General features: G+C 34.8%; 1 protein-coding gene across 1 annotated transcript in view; it reads left to right on the top strand.

Annotated features, from left to right (window-relative positions):
* Positions 1-1,912: 1,912 nt before the first annotated feature.
* Positions 1,913-20,164, top strand: part of LOC146997077 (zinc finger MYM-type protein 1-like) — an 89,192-nt gene continuing 70,940 nt past the window's right edge. Inside the window, exon 1 of the mRNA XM_085817799.1 lies at positions 1,913-1,972. Coding sequence (XP_085673925.1) covers positions 1,913-1,972 — 60 coding nt within the window. The remainder of the gene's footprint in view (positions 1,973-20,164) is intronic.

The following is a 20,164-nucleotide window of genomic DNA, read 5'->3' as shown; positions in this document are numbered from 1 at the left end:
TTCATGCCCAGTAAACTCTTTACCATTTCTTTACAGTTTTAACTTTTTTTCATGTTCAATAAATATATTTTTTAAAGATGAGTAGTCATCGTACTAATGTTTCAGAAGATTATTTACGAGAACTTCAAAATTAATTAAGTTTTGAGAAATAAACGAATAAAGACTGCAACGTTAGCGTTCTTAAAAACACCAGAAAGTATGATAAAAGCAAGTACACTTTGAGAAAAATGGTCGTAAAAATTCATGGATAGTTAATCCTCTTACATTTCAGAAGCAATTGAATTATTTATTCTTTTTTGATCGAACAATCTTTCAGACTATAATAAATGCGAAAAATTCTAAGATTACTGTCATTGAGCTGTTTTAATCAGTGTATCGTTGAGCATTCTTTATGACATATGATGACATATTTTTCTATATGTAATTTATTAATCAAGAAACTGTTATTACAATTAAGAAATTACCAGCTGAATACTGCTCACAAAACAGTAATTGATTGGAATAATTCTAAACAGAACTTTCGAAGAATCTAATAAAATAAGAGAATTCGACCAATACCTTTTTACAAAACGCAAAAACAAAGCGAGTCGAATAGTGATTGTTTATAAACTAAAGAGACTTCAACTCCTTTAGAATTCCGCAGGAACGATTGGCGCAACTTTGGCGGGATCCCTGTCAACTTTGGTGGTTCGATGGTAGGTAGTTTTAACGGTTGGCGGTTAATATGTAAGTACCGAGAAATGGTTTAATTGCAGCAAATGTTTATGTTTTGGTACTTTTAAATTTAAAGAAATACTTTTTAAATATTCAAAACTTAATTTCTTATATATTCCTCCGGTCCATATGCAGTGGTATCTCGGTACTTAAAATGCGCGCAGCCTAGCTCACCAAACCAAACAAGTCACCAAACCAAAAAGAACTGCGCCCTATCCAGTGGTATCTCGGTATACGTCGCTTTGAAATACGTCCAACTTAGCGTATGTTCTCTTTGTACTCGAAAAATTTTGTTTGGAATACCACGCAAATCCGACCAAACACAATTGCGTACACTACACTTGTTTACTTCTTTAGAGACAATGCTATGTAATAACTACCTATGACTGTCAGCAGTATTCTGCTGTACCTATGACTGTTGCTACCATTCAGTAAGCAGCTATAATTCTGAGTTTATTCTAGCTATAATACGAGCTATAGTTCTGAGTTTATTCTAGCTATAATGCGAGCTATAGTTCTGAGTTTATTCTAGTTATAATCCGAGCTATAATTCTGAGTTTGTTATGTGATTTTTGTATTTTCTTGAATACATTGTTTTGTTAATTTATTAACAATGAGTTTTAGGAAAGTTAATGAGATAAGTCAAGCAACCAAGAAAATGACTAAGATCACAATCGAGGTGGAAACAAAAGATATTGTTAAAAAGTATGAAGATAGTATGTGTATCCGTAGCTCGGCTGTTGCAGACCGTATGCCAATTTTAACGCTTGCCTACGACTGAGTTGTCTACGATGGTGAGTAAAAGTAAACTAAATTTGGCGGCACAAACAGCCCATAGAGAGCCACGGTCGGCAGTGCTCTGATATCTGCTTTCTAGACCGTGGGCTCCTGGGTGCTTGTGCATCTTAGCCTGGACAAGTGGTCAGCTTGTCGCAGGATCCCCGGTGTTTAGTCCCCAGGCGAAGTTATTGCTCATTTTATCTATTCACTCCAGGGATGAAAGGTTGTGTCAACCTTGCCCAGCCTGGGGAACGAGCCCCGAACCTGTGATGCTGCTGCTCGACATGCTAGCCACTGCGCCACCAGTTCTCACACGATGGTGTCTACGGTATGGTGTTGGTATATTGAGGATACGGCAAAGCACACTAGGGCTATCTGCCTAAGGGGAGGGATGCCTTTCGTGGAGGACTTTCTAAGGATGGTGTCTACGAATGAGAAAAATAAAGATGGTATTAAATTGCCTAACGTTGCGGAGGAGGTGAGATCGATTGCCAGACTAAGATCAAAGGCAAAAGAACATGTTCAAAAATGACTTTTGATTTGCATAACAGAAAAACATTTATGTACACTCTTCAATAAATAATTGGGGGATAGTTCTATATCTTCCATTTTACTGAACAGACTGACAAAATTTAATTTGCGTTTCTCACGTCCCGAAAATGCCACTGAGGATATATATTAGATTTATATATAACATTGGTCTAACATAGGTATTTTGACACAAAATTTGACTTTTTCTGAAACGACATAGCGATTTCTTTTCCCATGATTCGATTCTATTGATTATCCAATTATTCGAATATATATTTCCCATTATTCGATTCTATGATTCTATTCATGATTCGATTTCAAATTATGCCTAAATACTAAATTGTGCAACTTTGGTGTCAAACTTATAGACAAATTTAAAAATTTATCTCGGCGAACGTTTTGCAGTTTACGCCAAGAGTAATTCACTTGGGAAAATTCTTAATTTATGGTAACTTATTCTTAATTTATGGTAACTTATTCTTAATTTATGGTAACTTATTCTTAATTTATGGTAACTTATTTTCTTTCCGTTTCGTTATGCGTGAGCGGAAACAGAGATGCTTTGAAATAACTTTAAACAAGTGTGTAAACCACACTGGCGTTATTATCCTTATAACAAATATGCACAATTTCAAAATGCGCTAATATATAAATCCATGTAAATCTTGGGAAATTTTGAATAAAAAACTGCAATTTTTGCAAATATGCCTAGGGTCATTTTAAGGTGATGGTAAAAATGTTATAGGTTATAACTCAAAAACATTTTCGAAAAATTTATAAAAATTACTAAAATATACAAATTAAAAAAAAAATCTGAAAGGTTTCGGATTTTAAATTACGTTCAAAGGAGCGTTTTTTTAACATTTTGTGTGTTACCTTTACTTATTAAATATCAAGTTCTTAAGTTTTAAAAAATATAAATTCGGCAATAAAATAAATTTCAAATTTGTGCTTCCGTATGCCCATATTAGCAGTAGGATTACGTTATTCAAAATTGGATGTCTCTGGGTACCGCTGTTTCATCACAGTGCGAGAAATATACATACATTTAATGCAGATCCTTTAAATATAATACAGGACGATAATATGTGGTGGCAACAATTTGAAAAGTTAAACAACTCTTGTAGTGAATCGACGCAAAATGCCAAAACGAAATTAATAGTCCTACTGGGCAAATTGCCCCTTTGGACAAAAAATAAATCAGAAAATATCTGCGAATTTTATTCCTATTGAACCTAAATTTCGAACTGGGAAAGGAGAAATCAAGTAAGTTTACTAAAAAAAATCTGATGTGTACACCACATGACTTCCTTGTATTGGAATATTAAATTATACGCATTTTTTCTTGCATTTCATTTAAACTTATTGGATTGAATTAAACCTGCTTCGCCGACAGCGCATAAACCACAATAGAATAAATGCATTCTTTAAAATTCACTCTAGTATTTGTTAACCATAGCGACACTCTGGCGCTAGGTTCACTTAACAGTATTAATAATTATATAAAAGTTAACTTATATAATAATTATATAACGGAAACTAAGTTAACTGTTATATAATCCAATAATTACAGTGTCTCACAAAAGTGATGGGACACTTGTGCTTTACGAAAGGAAACTGTAGTAAAATAATTTAAAAAACATGTAAAAATTTTTTGTGGGTGTGTTTCATACTTAAATTTAGTAACAATTATTACATAACATACATTTTCTCAAAATATTAAAATATTAATTTAATAAAAATACAATTGTTTGAAATGGCTCCATATAATGGAGCAGAAAATGGCTCACTTAAGTGATGGGACATTTACTTTTCCATCAAATATTTATCCAAAAATTTTACTTCTTAAAATGTTTTAATATTTTGTTGGATTTACTTTTACTTTTTAAACGTGATTTAATCTTCTTGGGATGATTTCGACTAATTTTTTTGTGATTTCTGGAGTGATTTTACCCCATTCTTCTTGAAGCACAAATTTTAATTGTTGTTTTGAAGAAATGGTGTTTTTGCGAATTCTTGATTCCAATTCTTGCCAAATATTCTCTATGGGATTTAATTGTGGAGATTGTGGGGGTGTTTTTATTATTTCAGGACAGTTATACAGCAGCCAGAGTCTAACGTTCAAAGCACTGTGCTTGGGGTCATTGTCCTGGTAGAATTTAAAATCGTTATGAAGGTTCAATTTTCGTGCTGAAGATTTCAAATTTTGATTTAAAATGTCAATATACTTGTACTGATCCATTATACTGTCAATAAAAACAAGATTACCAACTCCAGCGGACGACATACACCCCCATACCATAACTCCTCCTCCACCATGTTTTAATGTTGGCACCAAGTTCTGTTTGCGAAATTCTTTCCTGGGTTTTCTACCGTCAGAACCAAATATATTAAATTTACTCTCATCAGCAAATATAACTTCATTCCAGTAATCAGACTTCTTATTTATGTTGGATTTTGCGAAAGCCAGTCTGAGTTTTCTATTCTTTTCACTTACGAAGAATTTTTTTCTGGCTGCTCTACCGTGATATCCAGCAGATCGAATTACTCTTCTAATAGTCTCAGGATTAACAATTACTCTATATAATGCTTGTAAATCAGCTTTAGGAGCACTCATTCTTGAATTTGGATTTTTTAAAAATATTTTGAACAATAATTCGCGTTATTCCATTGGATAGCTTTGATGGTCGGCCAGGTCTTCTTTTATCCTGAATCATATGATTCTTTTTATATCGTTTAATGATATTGAAAGCTGTTGAATGACTCATGTTAACTGTTTCAGCAGTTTCTCTAATAGATTTTCCACGTTCAATATGCAAATTAATAACTAATTTTCGAATTTCAGGCAAAGTTTCTTTTCGTTTAGCATTCATGGCTGCACAGGGCTAAAAAACATACAAATTCCAAACCAAACTGGAGAGAAAGACTGCAGACGATTTTATAAATTATTGCCAATTGCTTTTGAGTAAAAATAAAAACCCCAAAAAATATTTTTATTGTAGTACATAGTAGTATCTAATGGTGTCCCATCACTTATGTGAGCCATTTTTTGCTCCATTTTAAACAATTCTATTTTTATTAAATTACTATTTTAATATTTTGAGAAAATGTATGTTATGTAATAGTTACTAAATTTAAGTATGAAACACACCCACAAAACATTACAGGTTTTTTTAATTAATTTTATTACAGTTTCCTTTTGTAAAGCACAAGTGTCCCATCACTTTTGTGAGACACTGTATATAACAGTTAACTTATATATTTCGTTCATATTATAACTTATAACGTACAAAATTTATATCATTTAAAGAATAGAATTATCTAATCTTGCCACGTGTTCTATTCAAATACTATAATAAAGCTAGAATGATGTATAAAAAAAATAAGCAAATAAAACAAAAAAGAAACAGTTTTTCACAGACGATTGAGTATTTCTCATTGAATTAATTCAGTTCTCACTTCGCCAGAAGGCAAAAATACATAAAAACTCAAAATATCTATATTAAAAATTACTAAGTAAATCTCAAACACTTATTTTCTCGAAAAAATTCCAGAAAGAATTAAGCATGATTTAATTGGCAATAATAAATGAATGCGTTATCTTTGTTGTTGCGAAGATAAGTTTCTCTAGATCGGCAACAAATCCACTAGTCTCCTGTTTCAAATGTAAACATCAATGGCCGCCATTAAAAACAGGCTTAGCGGCAATTAAACAACTTTAAAATTGCTGATAATTCTAAAAATATTTCACACAGATTTACTAAAGGCATAAAATCCTTAACAGGAAGATAAAAACAACATAATTTAATCATTTTTAAAGCAAAAAATGTACAATTTACAAACATATAAGAGTAAAGAGACTGAGATCACTGAGCCGGGTCACAAAGTAGATATATATATAAATATATTTATATACGTTTGGTGCGGCCGATTGCAACCAAAATACGAGGTGCACATCTACATGTTATAGCAGTCCTATATACAAAATTTCAATGTTCTGAGGCTACTCGTTTTTGAGTTACGCGAGATACGTACGTACGTGCAGACGTTCGTACAGACGCCACGAAAAATTCTCTTCAGAATTAATTTTAAAGCAGTTTTATAATTTTTTTGAAGGAAAAGAGTATTTTATTCTGTCCTTACGTACAGATATCACGCAAAAACATCGTTAAATTGCATTCGATAGCGGTCAAAATGGATATTTTCGTTGAAATATGCTGCCTGAAACTTTTCGCGATTACAATACTTCATTTTTACTTCGTACAAGGAAGTAAAAAGAGGCTTTAATAAATATTTATCAGATTCAAATTAACGCTGAAGTGGTAAAATTTCGAGAGCTAAGTTTTTAAAATCTACTTGTGCGAATTTTACTTAAATTTGGGACTTTCGCATAAAAACGAGTATGTCATTTTAGAAAAAGTCCGATTTTGTATAAAAATACTTATGCTAGAACAATTCTTATATATAAATCTAATGTATCGAATCTAGCTTTTGAGACCTGAAAGATTTTAGAAATTTATAAATTACTTGCGTGAAAATTCTTTCTGCATGCCAAATGTAACAAAATAATAAAATATGACACTTCTAAATCACACAAAAGAATATCGTTGAATGGCATTTAAGTGGAAAAATTAACTTATAATTCTAATTTATTTATAAATCGACCCCCAATGCAAATTAAAAATGACATCAAAAATTGCAAATTTTAAGATTAGATATCTCGTTCAGTTCTTGTCGTATACGGGAGAAAAACTTTCTGTGGTTTTTCTTATATTGAATATAACAGTTTCCTAAATATAAGTATAAAGACTGCGAAGGGGGGAGTAGAAAATATTAGATTTCGTATTATATGCAAACATTTTTTTAAAAAATTTAAAAATGCGAAAACATGACATTTGTGTCATTTAAAACACTTTTGCAGATATGCAACCAACGGCTGCGATAAAAAAGGCTGTGTAAAGACTTTTGTATGTGACTTACTGCGCTTAAGCATATATATGAACTGATGCAAGATTACGATTGGTGCAAGATTACCGCGAATTACACTGCTGTTTTTCAAGAATATATTTCTATTTTCAAGCACAATCGAATAAACTAATTAACTTGTCATGCATTAATTAGCTCTCTAATCGCTAAAATCTTTATTCCATGCACTGTAATTTGTATAAATGTGTCCTTAATTTCATAAACAGCACAAACGTTTCATAAACATGTTATTGTTTTCTTACCTCTTTGAAAAGCGTTAAACGTATATTGATGGTCCAACTGGATTACTTTGTATAGCCTCCGACCTCCGTGTCAGTTTCCTCATTAATTAATAGTGTTCCTTTCAACATCGAATTCTAAGGACAATCATACCTGACTTGAAGAAAATTATATTAAGGTGAATACGGTGTTAAATATTCGTCACATAAATAAAAGAATTTTTGGGGCATGAGTGATTTAATGCAACAATGGAGCTAAGTTAATGATTTAGAACTTCATAGCAGCATTTTAAAATAACTACTAATTTTAAAGTTTGCAAAGTTTTTGACTCAACTTCTTGGCCGCATTATTCTGTGCCTTAAAGAAAAAAATAAATGGCTAAGATAAATTTTGAAATAACATTTACACTGCATACTTCAATATTCTTTGTTGTGAACGGTATGCATGTAACATGTTTTCCTTTTTTACATTTTTCTTTACTCTTTTTAGCCCAGAAAAGGCTATTAGTCTCAAAATGTAATTTTGCGTTAGTTTATTATTTTTTGTTGGTTTATCACTTTAAACGATTTATTATTTTTCAAACCGTTGCCACCAGGTAATATAGCCCTATATTATTTTTAAAGAAATTAAATAATGGAGAATCTGGACGCGTGTGTATGTTCTTCGCATTGCGAAAAAATGGACAAAGAAGTCATGGACACTCCATGATTTCCTTGTATGGTTTATTAAGTTATGCATAATTTTTGCTGCATTTCATTTAAAGTTATTTACTCGAATTTCATTAGAGATTTATTTCTCATTCAATTAATTCAGTTCTCATTTCGCGCCAAAGCAAAAATACGTAAAAAAATCAAAACATCTACATTAAAAATTGTAAAATACAGAAAAACATAAAGCACATAATACAGTTAAAAAAAAATTTTTAGTCCAAAGGGATTTGAATCCCGAAGGACTATTAGTTTCGTTTTGGCATTTTGCGTCGGACGGATAAATGTCGGTTCACTTTTCAAACTGTTGCCATAAAATGTTAGAGTCCTGCATTATATTTGAAGAAATTAAATAATGAAAATCTGCGTAAATGTATGTATATTTCTCACATTGTCATAAAATAACGGTACATAGAGTCATCGAATTTTGAATAACGTAATCCTCCAACGAATATGAGCATGTGGAAGACCAAATTTGAAATTTGAAATTTGTTTTATGATCGATTTCCTATTTTTTAAAACTTTGACGAATTTTTGATTAACAAACTCAAGGATTTCAAAGCGAGCAATGGCAACGTTGTGCAGAAAAAAACATTTTTATCTCCAGCGCGTGAGTCTCTGTATCGGAAATTCTAAAGATATGCTCGTTTTAAAACTATTTTGCGATATTGCTGTTGCACTGGATCTTATGGTTTAAGTGCGAGGAACATGATATTTAATAAAGAAAGGTAACACACAAAATGTTAAAAAACGCCCCTTTGGACGTAATTTAAAATCTGAAACATTTCAGTTTTTTTTTTTTTTTTTTTTTTTTTTTTTTTTTACGATTAAAATTAGAGTTTCTACGCTCCGCCAGCGGACAAGAAGGCAAATGTTTCGGCGCACAAAACTGAAAGTTTACTTTTCGTCCCACTCGACAAAACGACATTTAAGGTGCAAAAACTGAATTCACTATTCTACTGAGTTTCAAATGTAAAATTTTCAGAAAACGTTTATTAAAGAAAATTATCACATCATCAGTTTCCGAAATCGATGGTTACAAGGAAAGAGAAATGGAAGCATTAAATTGTAGCAATGGTGGTTCGTTAGGCTTAACTCATCACTTAAACTCTTAAACTGTTAACAGCTCTAGAACTATTGCATGCATGTTGACAAAAGCCATAAAAACCTTAACCGGAACATAAAAACCACATAATTCAATCACTTTAAAAGGAAAAAAAAAGCAGAGTTTACCAACATATAAGAATAACAAAACTAAGCTCACCGCGCAAGGTAACGGAGTGGTAATATATACACTGAAGTGACAAAAGTCATGGGAATATCAATATGCAAATATACAGATGGCAGTAGTATCGCGTAGAAAATGTATAAATGCGAAGTTCTTTGGCAGGGCTTTCATTTGCGTTCAAGTTATTCATGTGAAGAGGCTTTGACGTGATTATGGCCGCACGACGAGAATTAACAGACTTTGAACGCGGAATGATAGTTGGAACTAGACGCATGGATCATTCCATTTCGGATATCGTTAGGGAATTCAACATTCCGAGATCCACAGTGTCGAGAGTGTGCCGAGAGTATCGAGAGTGTGCCGAGAGTGTCGAGAGTGTGCCGAGAGTGTCGACAGTGTCGAGAGTGTGCCGAGAGTTTCAGGCATAACATCCCACCATGGACAGCGCAGTGGCCGACCACCTGCACTTAACGACCGAGACCAGCGACGTCTGCGTAGAGTTGTCAATGTTCACAGACAAGCAACACTACGTCATTTAACCGCAGAAATCAATGTGGGACGTACGAGGGACGTGTCCGATAGGACAGTGCGGCAAAATTTGTCTTCCTTGGGCTATGCCAGCAGAAGACCGACTCGAGTGCCTTTACTGACAGCACGACATCGCCTGCAGCGACTCTCGTGGGCTCTTGAGCATATCGGTTGGTCCCTAAACGAATGGAAAACCATAGCTCGGTCAGAGTTGTTAGTTAGTTGGTAAGAGCTGATGGTAGGTTCGAGTGTGGTGCAGACGCCACGAAGACATGGACCCAAGTTCTCAACAAGGCACTGTTCAAGCTGGTGGTGGTTCCATAATGGTCCGGGCTGTTTTTACATGACATGGACTCGGTCCTCTGGCGCAACTGAACCGATCATTGACTGGAAATGGATACCTTCAGCTACTTGGAGATCACTTACAGCCAATCATGGACTTCACGTACTCAAACAACGATGGGATTTTTATGGATGACAATGCGCCACAATTGTTCGCGATTGGTTAGAAGAACATTCTGGACAATTCCAGCGAATGAGCTGGCCACCTAGATCGCACGACACGAATCCCATCGAACATTTATGAGACATCATCGAGAGGTCAGTTCGTGCCCAAAACCCTGCACCGTCAACACTTTCACAATTATGGACGTCTATAGAGGCAGCATGGCTCAATATTCTTGCAAGGGACTTCCAACGACGTGTTAAGTCCATGCCACGTACGAGTTGCTGCACTTCGCCGCGCAAAAAGGGGACCGACAAAATACACTCATGTCCATAAATTAAGGATAATTCGGAGTCACGCGGAAATAGAACTCTAAAATAAATATATCACCTGTAAAATCATTACACACATCTTCAAGAATCATATGCAAATTTCAGGAAGTAACCAGATGACACCGATGGTACGTCACAATGACGAGACTGTAAGACAGTGATATATAAGGAATACAGGCAAAAAAGTAAAATTGTTCGCAGGCGCTTTATAAGCATTTCAGTGCAATAACCGAATAGTTATGACACAAAAGACGCATTTGGATTCGGCCGTCTGGAATGTGGGCGTACCCAACTGGAAGTATCAGACGAACTTCGAATTGCCCAGAGTGTCATCTCCAGGCTTTGGCAACGATTCCAAGATGATGGTAATGTGAGTAGACGTTACAGCACAGGTCGCCCCAGAGTTACAACGCCGAATGAGGACCGCTATTTGGCAGTTACTGCCAAAAGAAACAGGCGGAGCACAGCCTCAGACCTGTCTCGTCAGCTCTCTTCAGCCACTCGTACGACAATTTCAAGGCAGACCATGTACAGACGCTTAGAGCAGATTGGTCTATATGCTCGTAGACCTGTCAGATGCGTTCCACTTACTGCAACTCACTGTTGCCTGCGGTTAGCCTGGAGTAGAGAGCATGCATTGTGGACACCGCAACAGTGGGCTTATGTGATGTTTTCCGACGAGTCCAGGTTTAGCTTGCAGTCTGATTCTCGCCGGAATTTCATATGGAGAGCTGCAGGTGCCCGTTGCCACCAATAAAATCATTCAACGACACCGTTACTGTGGTGCAGGAGTGCTCGTTTGGGGTGGAATTATTCTGGGTTCCAGAACTGATCTGCGTGTTTAAATTGGAACCATGACAAACCAAATCTATCGGGACGTCATTCTGGAACAACATGTACGTTTGTTTCGAGGCGCCATGGGCGCACAATTTGTGTTTATGGATGACAACACTCGTCCTCACCGTGCAAACATCGTAAGCGAATGCCTTCAGTCGGAGGATGTCACCCGTATGGACTGGCCAGCATTCTCACCGGACTTGAATCCAGTAGAGCACGTGTGGGATATGCTTGGCCGACGAGTTGCAGCCCGTCAACCTCCTCCTACATGTCTACCGGAACTTCGGAGAGCATTGCGTTTTGAGTGGTGTAATATCCATCAAGATCAGATCGATAATTTGATACTCAGCATGCTTAGGCGTTGTACGGACTGTATTGCATCGTCTGGGAAACATACAATGTATTAACAATCATACCAACCATGTAATAGTGGTTTTTTTGTATTATCCTTAATTTATGGACATGAGTGTATTAGGAGGTATCCCATGACTTTTGTCACTTCAGTGTATATACTGTTGGTGCAACCGATTGCAACGGAAAAGAGAAATGCAAAACTATATTTTACAGCAGTCTCATATACAAAATTTCAACGTTCTACGATTACTTATTCTTGAGTTATGCGAGATACATACGTACGCACAAACATCAGGAAAAAAATCTCTTATAAATCCATTTTAAGTCCATTTTACAATCCATTTCGACATAAACAGTCTTTTATTCTATCCGTGCGTACAGATGTCACGCAAAAACATCGTTTAGTTGGTTTCTAGAGCGGTTGAAATGGATATTTTCGTTGAAATATGAAACCCAAAATTTTTCGCAATTACAATACTTCCTTTATTTTGTACAAGGAAGAAAAAGCAGTAGTGCCTAAAACCATAAAATTTTGAATAGTGTAGTCCCCACAGTGTAATAATACCACTATTTAACGTCTCCATACTGTCCTCCATTCGAATTTCTGCACATAGAAGTCTGCAATTTGAATTTCGAATTTTATTTTATCATTTTTTACTTCCTATTCTGCAAAACATTAATGAATTTTTTATTAACAAACTCAACTACCGTAAAGGGAGCAGTGGTAAAACTATACGAAATACACTCATGTCCATAAATTAAGGATAATGCAAAATCATGCAAAAGAAGAGTTAGAAGCAAAACAAATTTGACTTATTTGTAAAGTTTATTTATTAAACAAAAGGTAAAGAGCAAAAAAAGTTGCTATATGTTTGATATTATTAAAAAAATTAGCAATTTTTTCTCATTGGAGCAAATTACAAAAAAAAAAAAAAAAAAAAAAAAAGCCTATTTAGAAAAAACCAATATTACATGGTTGGTATGATTGTTAATACATTGTATGTCTTCCAGACGATGCAATACAGTCCCGTACAACGCCTAGGCATGCTGAGTATCAAATTATCGATCTGATCTTGATGGATATTACACCACTCAAAAAGCAATGCTCTCCGAAGTTCCGGTAGACATGTAGGAGGAGGTTGACGGGCTGCAACTCGTCGGCCAAGCATATCCCACACGTGCTCTACTGGATTCAATTCCGGTGAGAATGCTGGCCAGTCCATACGGGTGATATCCTCCGATTGAAGGCATTCGCATACGCTGTTTGCACAGTGAGGACGGGCATTGTCGTCCATAAACACAAATTGTGCGCCCATGGCGCTCCGAAACAAACGTACATGTTGTTCCAGAATGACGTCCCGATCGATTTGGCTTGTCATGGTTCCAATTTGAACATGCAGGTCAGTTGTGGAACCCAGATTAATTCCACCCCAAACGAGCACTCCTGCACCACCGTAACGGTGTCGTTTAATGATGTTTTCTTGGTGGTAACGGGTACCTGGAGCTCTCCATAGGAAAGTCCGGTGAGAATCAGACTGCAAGATAAACCTGGACTCGTCGAAAAACATCACACAAGCCCACTGTTGCGGTGTCCAGAATGCATGCTCTCTACTCCAGGTTAACCGCAGGCGACAGTGAGTTGCAGTACCTGGAACGCATCTGACAAGTCTACGAGCATATAGACCAATCTGCCCTAAGCGTCTGTACACGGTCTGCCTTAAATTGTCGTACCAATGGCTGAAGAGAACTGATGAGACAGGTCTGAGGCTGTGCGCCGCCTGTTGCTTTTGGCAGTAACTGCCAAATATCGGTCTTCATTCGGCGTTGTAACTCTGGGGCGACCTGTGCTGTAACGTCTACTCACATTACCATCATCTTGGAATCGTTGCCGAAGCCTGGAGATGTCACTTTGAGCAATTCCAAGTTCGTATGATACTTCCAGTTGGGTACGCCCACATTCCAGACGGCCGGTGATTCTACCACGTAAAACATCATCCAAATGCGTTTTTTGTGTCATAACTATTCGGTTATTGCACTGAAATGCTTATAAAGCGCCTGCGAACAATTTTACTTTTTTGCCTGTATTCCTTATATATCACTGTCTTACAGTCTCGTCATTGTGACGTACCATCGGTGTCATCTGGTTACTTCCTGAAATTTGCATATGATTCTTGAAGATGTGTGCAGTGATTTTACAGGTGATATGTTTATTTTACAGTTCGATTTCGGCGTGACTCCGAATTATCCTTAATTTATGGACATGATTGTAGAACGTTTTATATCTCCATCCCACGAGAATGTTGCCATTGAAAAAAAAATTATCATATTTATCTTTCAATTTTAATTAACAAATTTTTCTCTATGAAAGCAATGTTTTGCGGCACTCGGAAATAAAATAATTTTATCTTCCATGCCTCAGCGTGTTGCCATTCAAGTAAAGCTTAAGTCTCTTTCAAATTTATCTAGAAAGTTTTGAGTAATAAACTAAGTGCAAACATTAAACACAGTTCCTAAGAATACATTTTTCAATTTTTTAATGTGTTTTATTTAAAATACACGTGCATTAAAATCACGAGAAGTGTAATTAGAAATATTCAAAATTTTTAAAATCATTAAATACTTTTTTCTTTTTGTGATAACTGTTTTAGGCGTTTTAAAGAAATAATATAGCGAATCTAAAATATGTATGGCAACTCTGCCGTTTTATTGAGAATTCTAAAGATATGCTGTGTTTAAATAGTTTGTGATTTTGATGTTGAACTGAATTTTATGAGTCGTAAGTGCGAAGAACGTGATGTTTAATAATAAAGTTAACATATAAAAAGTTAATAATAAAAATACAAAAAAAAATTGTTAGCCATATTACTGAATATTGATATATGACTATGTATATTGATTTGATAAACTGAGAAAGGACTGAACAAAATATAGAAATATGTGCTAAGACTTAATAGTGTTTTGGGAATTCTAAAATTATACTAATATGCATCTTAAAAAAATTTGTGATTTTGTTGTTGAACTGTGTGTGGCATAAATGCGACGAAAACAATGTATAATAAGCTGAAAAGAGAGAGGGGGGGAAAAGAGGATTCAGAAGTGACTGCAACAGACTGAAGCTGTAACTGTAAAACATAAAAAACCTTTTTGGGCCACTGCTAAAATCTGAAACGTTTGAGATTTTTTTTCCTTGTCCTTTCTTTTTAATTTCATTCTGAAAAGCGATAAACTTTTAAATTATTTTTCTCTTTATGCCACTTTAAGCTCCGGAAAAAAAGAAAATTAAAAACAAAATAGCTTTTAAAATTGAAATTCTTTTTGAGGTAAGTTATACATTATTATAATGGATTCATCCTCTAAGATTTAATTTCATGAGTTATGTGTTGCGAATGTAATGTGGGTATTCAGTCCATTAAGTTCGTGCGCATTAAGAGTATGCGTGGTAAGAGTAAGACTATGACGCATTTACTAAAACAATACAATTTTGAACCTGTTGAAACTTGTCATCGTTTGACTAACATATTATTCATTTCATCACCAACTTTCGAACGCATTTTAGTATCCATAGAAGATGACTGTGCTACATTTTTATTTTCGTGTGGTGAATCTGCCAGGTTTGCAGCGAAAAAATTAATAGTGTACATGGTGAACACACTATTACTGTAAAGGTTGGTGTTGGTGTATTTAATTATGGCAAAGCACACGAGGGCTATCTGCCTAAGGGAAGGGATGCCTTTCGTGGAGGACTTTCTAAGGGAAACTGGCTCGTATACACGTTACACATGGGGAAAACCACGAAAACGCCCATGCAGCCAGCCCGTTCGCGGGATTCGAACCTCAGACCGAACTACCAGTGTTCAGCGACTTTACCGCTCGGCCGCTGGTGGGCCCCCCTATTAGTGTAAAGACTGCCCAGAAATGGTTTAAAAAAGTAAACAGCAGCATTGATGATGAACCCCGTTTCAGGACGTTTTCAACTGTTAGAATCAAAACAAACGATTCATTCAGAAGTTTATAGTGAACAACTTTGCCGTCTAAACTCAGAATGGATAAAGAAACGCCTACTATTGGTGAATATCAAGAAAGTGTTGTTTCATCATGATAACGCTAGACCGCATACGGCTCGAACAAAGCTGCAAAAAATTAGTGAATTTAATTGGGAGCTTTTGCCACATCCTGCTTACTCCCCAGATGTTGCCCCAAAGGATTTTCACCTATTTCGTGCCTTACAAAATTTTTTACTGGAAAAAAAAAATTAAATTCTAAACAGGATGTACACAATGAAATTTCAAGGTTTTTTTTGCATCAAAACCAGAGTTTTTCTACATCAATGGCATAAAAAAACTGCCTGTAAGATGGCGAGACATTGTAGATCACGGAGATATTATTTAAAAATATACCAAAAAATGCGCACAAATTTATGGACTGACCCAATATTTTCATTAAAAAAGATAAACTGAATATTTGTAGAATATTTTATGTTAAAAATTTTTTTATCTATATTTTTTATGAACAAAAATCTTGGAGGTAGACTACTATTTCAGACGTTAAAACCTAATCTGAAGTTTTCAGATTGCCAATTTTTTTTACTTAATTAAAGCTAAGAGTATTCAAATTGAATTCCCCTGATAAGCTACCGTAATGATTAAAATCAATATTATTATTTAGACTTCCCAAACAGACAATGGGCTCCTATCACAGGATGTGTGAAAAGGAAACATTTATACTGACGAAACTTTATTTTACATGTTGCTATAGCGTGCGTCTCTTCGTAAAGCACGCAATATCCGCATATTTTAGTTGAATTTAGAGCTTTGACACAGTCAAGTTAAATTTAGTGAGAAATAAATCTGAGTAGTTAAATTCTATTCAGGAAAAAATAGAAGGAAAACAAATGCTGTTCTTTCAGTGCGCTATATTGATAAACAAAACCAGTTCATGCAAATGGATGATAATATCCGCACAAAATTTCTTTTAAAGTGTTTTCAAGCCAGCAGGCTTAATACATTACATAAAAAATCTGATGTGTACACCACATGACTTCCTTGTATTGGAATATTAAATTATACGCATTTTTTCTTGCATTTCATTTAAACTTATTGGATTGAATTAAATCTACTTCGCCCACAGCGCATAAACCACAATAGAATAAATGCATTCTTTAAAATTCACTCTAGTATTTGTTTACCATAGCGACACTCTGGCGCTAGATTCACTTAACAGTATTACTAATTATATAACAGTTAACTTGTATAATAATTTTATAACGGAAACTAAGTTAACTGTTATATAATCCAATAATTATATAACAGTTAACTTGTATATTTCGTTCATATTATAACTCATAATGCACAAAATTTATATCATTTAAAGAATAGAATTATCTAATCGTTGCCACATGTTCTATTCAAATACTATAATAAAGCTAGAATGATGTATAAAAGAAATTAAGGAAATAAAACAAAAAAGAAACAGTTTTTCACAGACGATTGAGTATTTCTCATTCAATTAATTCAGTTCTTACTTCGCGGGAAGGCAAAAATACATAAAAACTCAAAATATCTATATTAAAAATTACGAAGTAAATTTTAAACACTTATTTCCTCGAAAAAATTCCAGAAAGAATTAAGCATGATTTAATTGGCAGTAATAAATGAATGCGTTATCTTTGTTGTTGCGAAGCTAAGTTTCTCTAGATTGGCAACAAATCCACTAGTCTCCTGTTTCAAATGTAAATATCAATGGCCGCCATAAAAAAGAGGGCTTAGCGGCACTTAGACAACTTTAAAATTGTTGATAATTCTGAAAATATTGCACACAGATTTACTAAAGGCATAAAATCCTTAACGGAAAATAAAAACAACATAATTCAATCATTTTTAAAGAAAAAAATGTACAATTTACAAACATATAAGAGTAAAGAAACTGAGATCACTGAGCCGGGTAGCAGAGTGGATATATATATAAATATATTTATATACGTTTGCTGCGGCCGATTGCAACCAAAATACGAGGTGCACATCTGCATGTTATAGCAGTCCTATATACAAAATTTCAACGTTCTGAGGCTACTCGTTTTTGAGTTATGCGAGATACGTTTGTACAGACGCCACGAAAAATTCTCTTCAGAATTCATTTTAAATCAGTTTTATAATTTTTTGGGTGGATAAGAGTCTTTTATTCTGTCCTTACGTACAGATATCACGCAAAAACATCGTTAAATTGCATTCGATAGCGGTCAAAATGGATATTTTCGTTGAAATATGCTGCCTGAAACTTTTCGCGATTACAATACTTCCTTTTTACTTCGTACATGGAAGTAAAAAGGGAAACGAAAATAGGTTACTATAAATTAAGTAGTTCACTAAGCGAATTATTCTTGGCACTAACTGAAGAAAATTGCTCCAAAATAAATTTTTAAATTTCTCCGTAAATTTCTGACCAAAAATTACAAAATTTAATATCTACGCACAATTTCAGTCCTAGACTTGAAATACGGGGAAAAAATTGGTATGTTATTTAAGAAAAAGTCCGATTTTGTGTCAAAATACCTATGTTAGAGCAATGCTATATATATATTTTAAGTCGGGCTTTGGAGACATGGAAAACGGAATTGGAATTTCGTCAATCGGGCCTAGTAAGAACGGGAGATATAAAACTGTTTCCTCCCACCGCTTTTTTTTTTTCCCCGTAGTGTACATGAAGTACTGACCTTGGCGGAGGGGAAGGCAAGGTGAACCATACTGGCATAATCCTGTTTTAAAAAAGACAGGTATAGTTGCACTTTTAACTTTGCAGGCTATAGCAGAATAAAACTTTTCAGATCTACCATTTGTTTCCCTCCTGCCCCTGAGAAATCTACGATTCTTCAAATCTAAAATTTCAAAATTTCAAACTGTGTAAATTAGTTAAAATTCTTCTATATCCTCAATTTTTAATCCGAAAGTGCAGACTCCGCATTTTTAACTTGTTTTCAATTACTTTAGATCAGCGGTTCTAAACCTTTTGATCAACAAGTACCACCTAAACAAAAAACTGAAAAGCTTTAGTACTCCCCCCACATTTTACAATGATTATTTTTCAATTTCTTAACAGAAATATAAATATATATATAAATGTGATGTATCAGCTTTAGTCGTAGCTTAAATAATCAGACGATAAGTTTAAAAAACAGGATCCATTTATTATTATTCAGGAGAAAATAGAAGTTACAAAATCAGATATCCGGAGTAAATAAAAAGAATTACTAATAACTTTTTGTATGAAGTTTACTGCATCGTTACATTTAAGAAAAAGCCCCGATATTCCTTTTGCGAGTCCTTTTATAGCCTCTGGAAAGGCGGAGCTTCACAGAAATGACGTCAGCTTCGTCAGCCAATCCAGTTCGCTTTAAATATCTCCAGAACATACTAAAACTGTACGTGTAGAAAAGGCGGGAAAAACAACTAGACTACGGGGCTGTGGATTTAATTCCACGTACTTTCAAATAAGAGAACATCGCCATTAAAAATGAAAAGAACATACAGTTAGAATTTTAAGTGTATTCTTGACTACGGAATTTTATTATTACATATATATATACTGCCATTTGCACAACCTCAGTTATCAAATTCAATTATCAAAATTTCAATTATCAAAATTTAAGTTATAATACTTTAATTCTAAAATTTAGTGTGAAATTTGGGCCTGTTTAAGAGCCAATTTCTTTATGTCTGTTCTTATTTCACTTAACTTTAGGATCCTAATTTAGGATCTTAAATTAGGATCCAACTTTAATTTCGTTCTATATTTCTTTTTGAAATAAAACGTGGAAGAAAATACTTGTTCAAGCAAATAGTTTGTGCAAAAAGGCAATAAAAATTTAACAGCCTTATTTGAAACGCCTTTAAATTCCTTTTTTAAGTTCAGCCAATATTTAACAAGTTTGTTATTTTTGAAATCTTCAGTTAAAGCTCGATCACGGGAAATTTCTATCAATTTTTCTTTTTCTCTCCGATTTTTGAATGTAATAGTTAAAAATACTTCTCGCCAGTCGGTATGCTGGTCAGGGAAACTGACGACTGCAATGCGGAAGAGCCTGGGTTCGAATCCCGGAGAAGGCATGGTTGTAACTGTCCGTCCCTTCATAGGAAAGGCGATAGTGGCCCACCTATTAGGTGCCTCCGTAATAAAGGTACCACCACATCCGGCCTTGTATAGATTAAAGGACTATAGTTCTCTTGCGTACCAACAGATAATACTTTAGATAACACTGGTTGATGTTACCTCTAAACAATGGTCTATCGCATTATGAATTTTAACACCTTGAAGTAGGTGTTATTATTTGGTTACGGGAGTTTTAGTCCCGGCAAAGTAGAAATTACTACCATTTCACTTGCGTGCCTAGTGCGTCAACGATCCATTGAAAACAGGATCTGAGTCTTTAATAGTGCAACCCAGAGGGTGTAATGGCTAGGGGAGGTAAACCGCTGAGTTGGCTTCCGACCCAGGTATAGATATATCCATG

Source organism: Stegodyphus dumicola, chromosome 5 (assembly GCF_044657685.1).
Source record: "Stegodyphus dumicola isolate Sdum_Otavi_A_Nest chromosome 5, ASM4465768v1".
Taxonomy (NCBI): domain Eukaryota; kingdom Metazoa; phylum Arthropoda; class Arachnida; order Araneae; family Eresidae; genus Stegodyphus; species Stegodyphus dumicola.
This window is presented reverse-complemented; position numbering and strand designations above follow the sequence as displayed.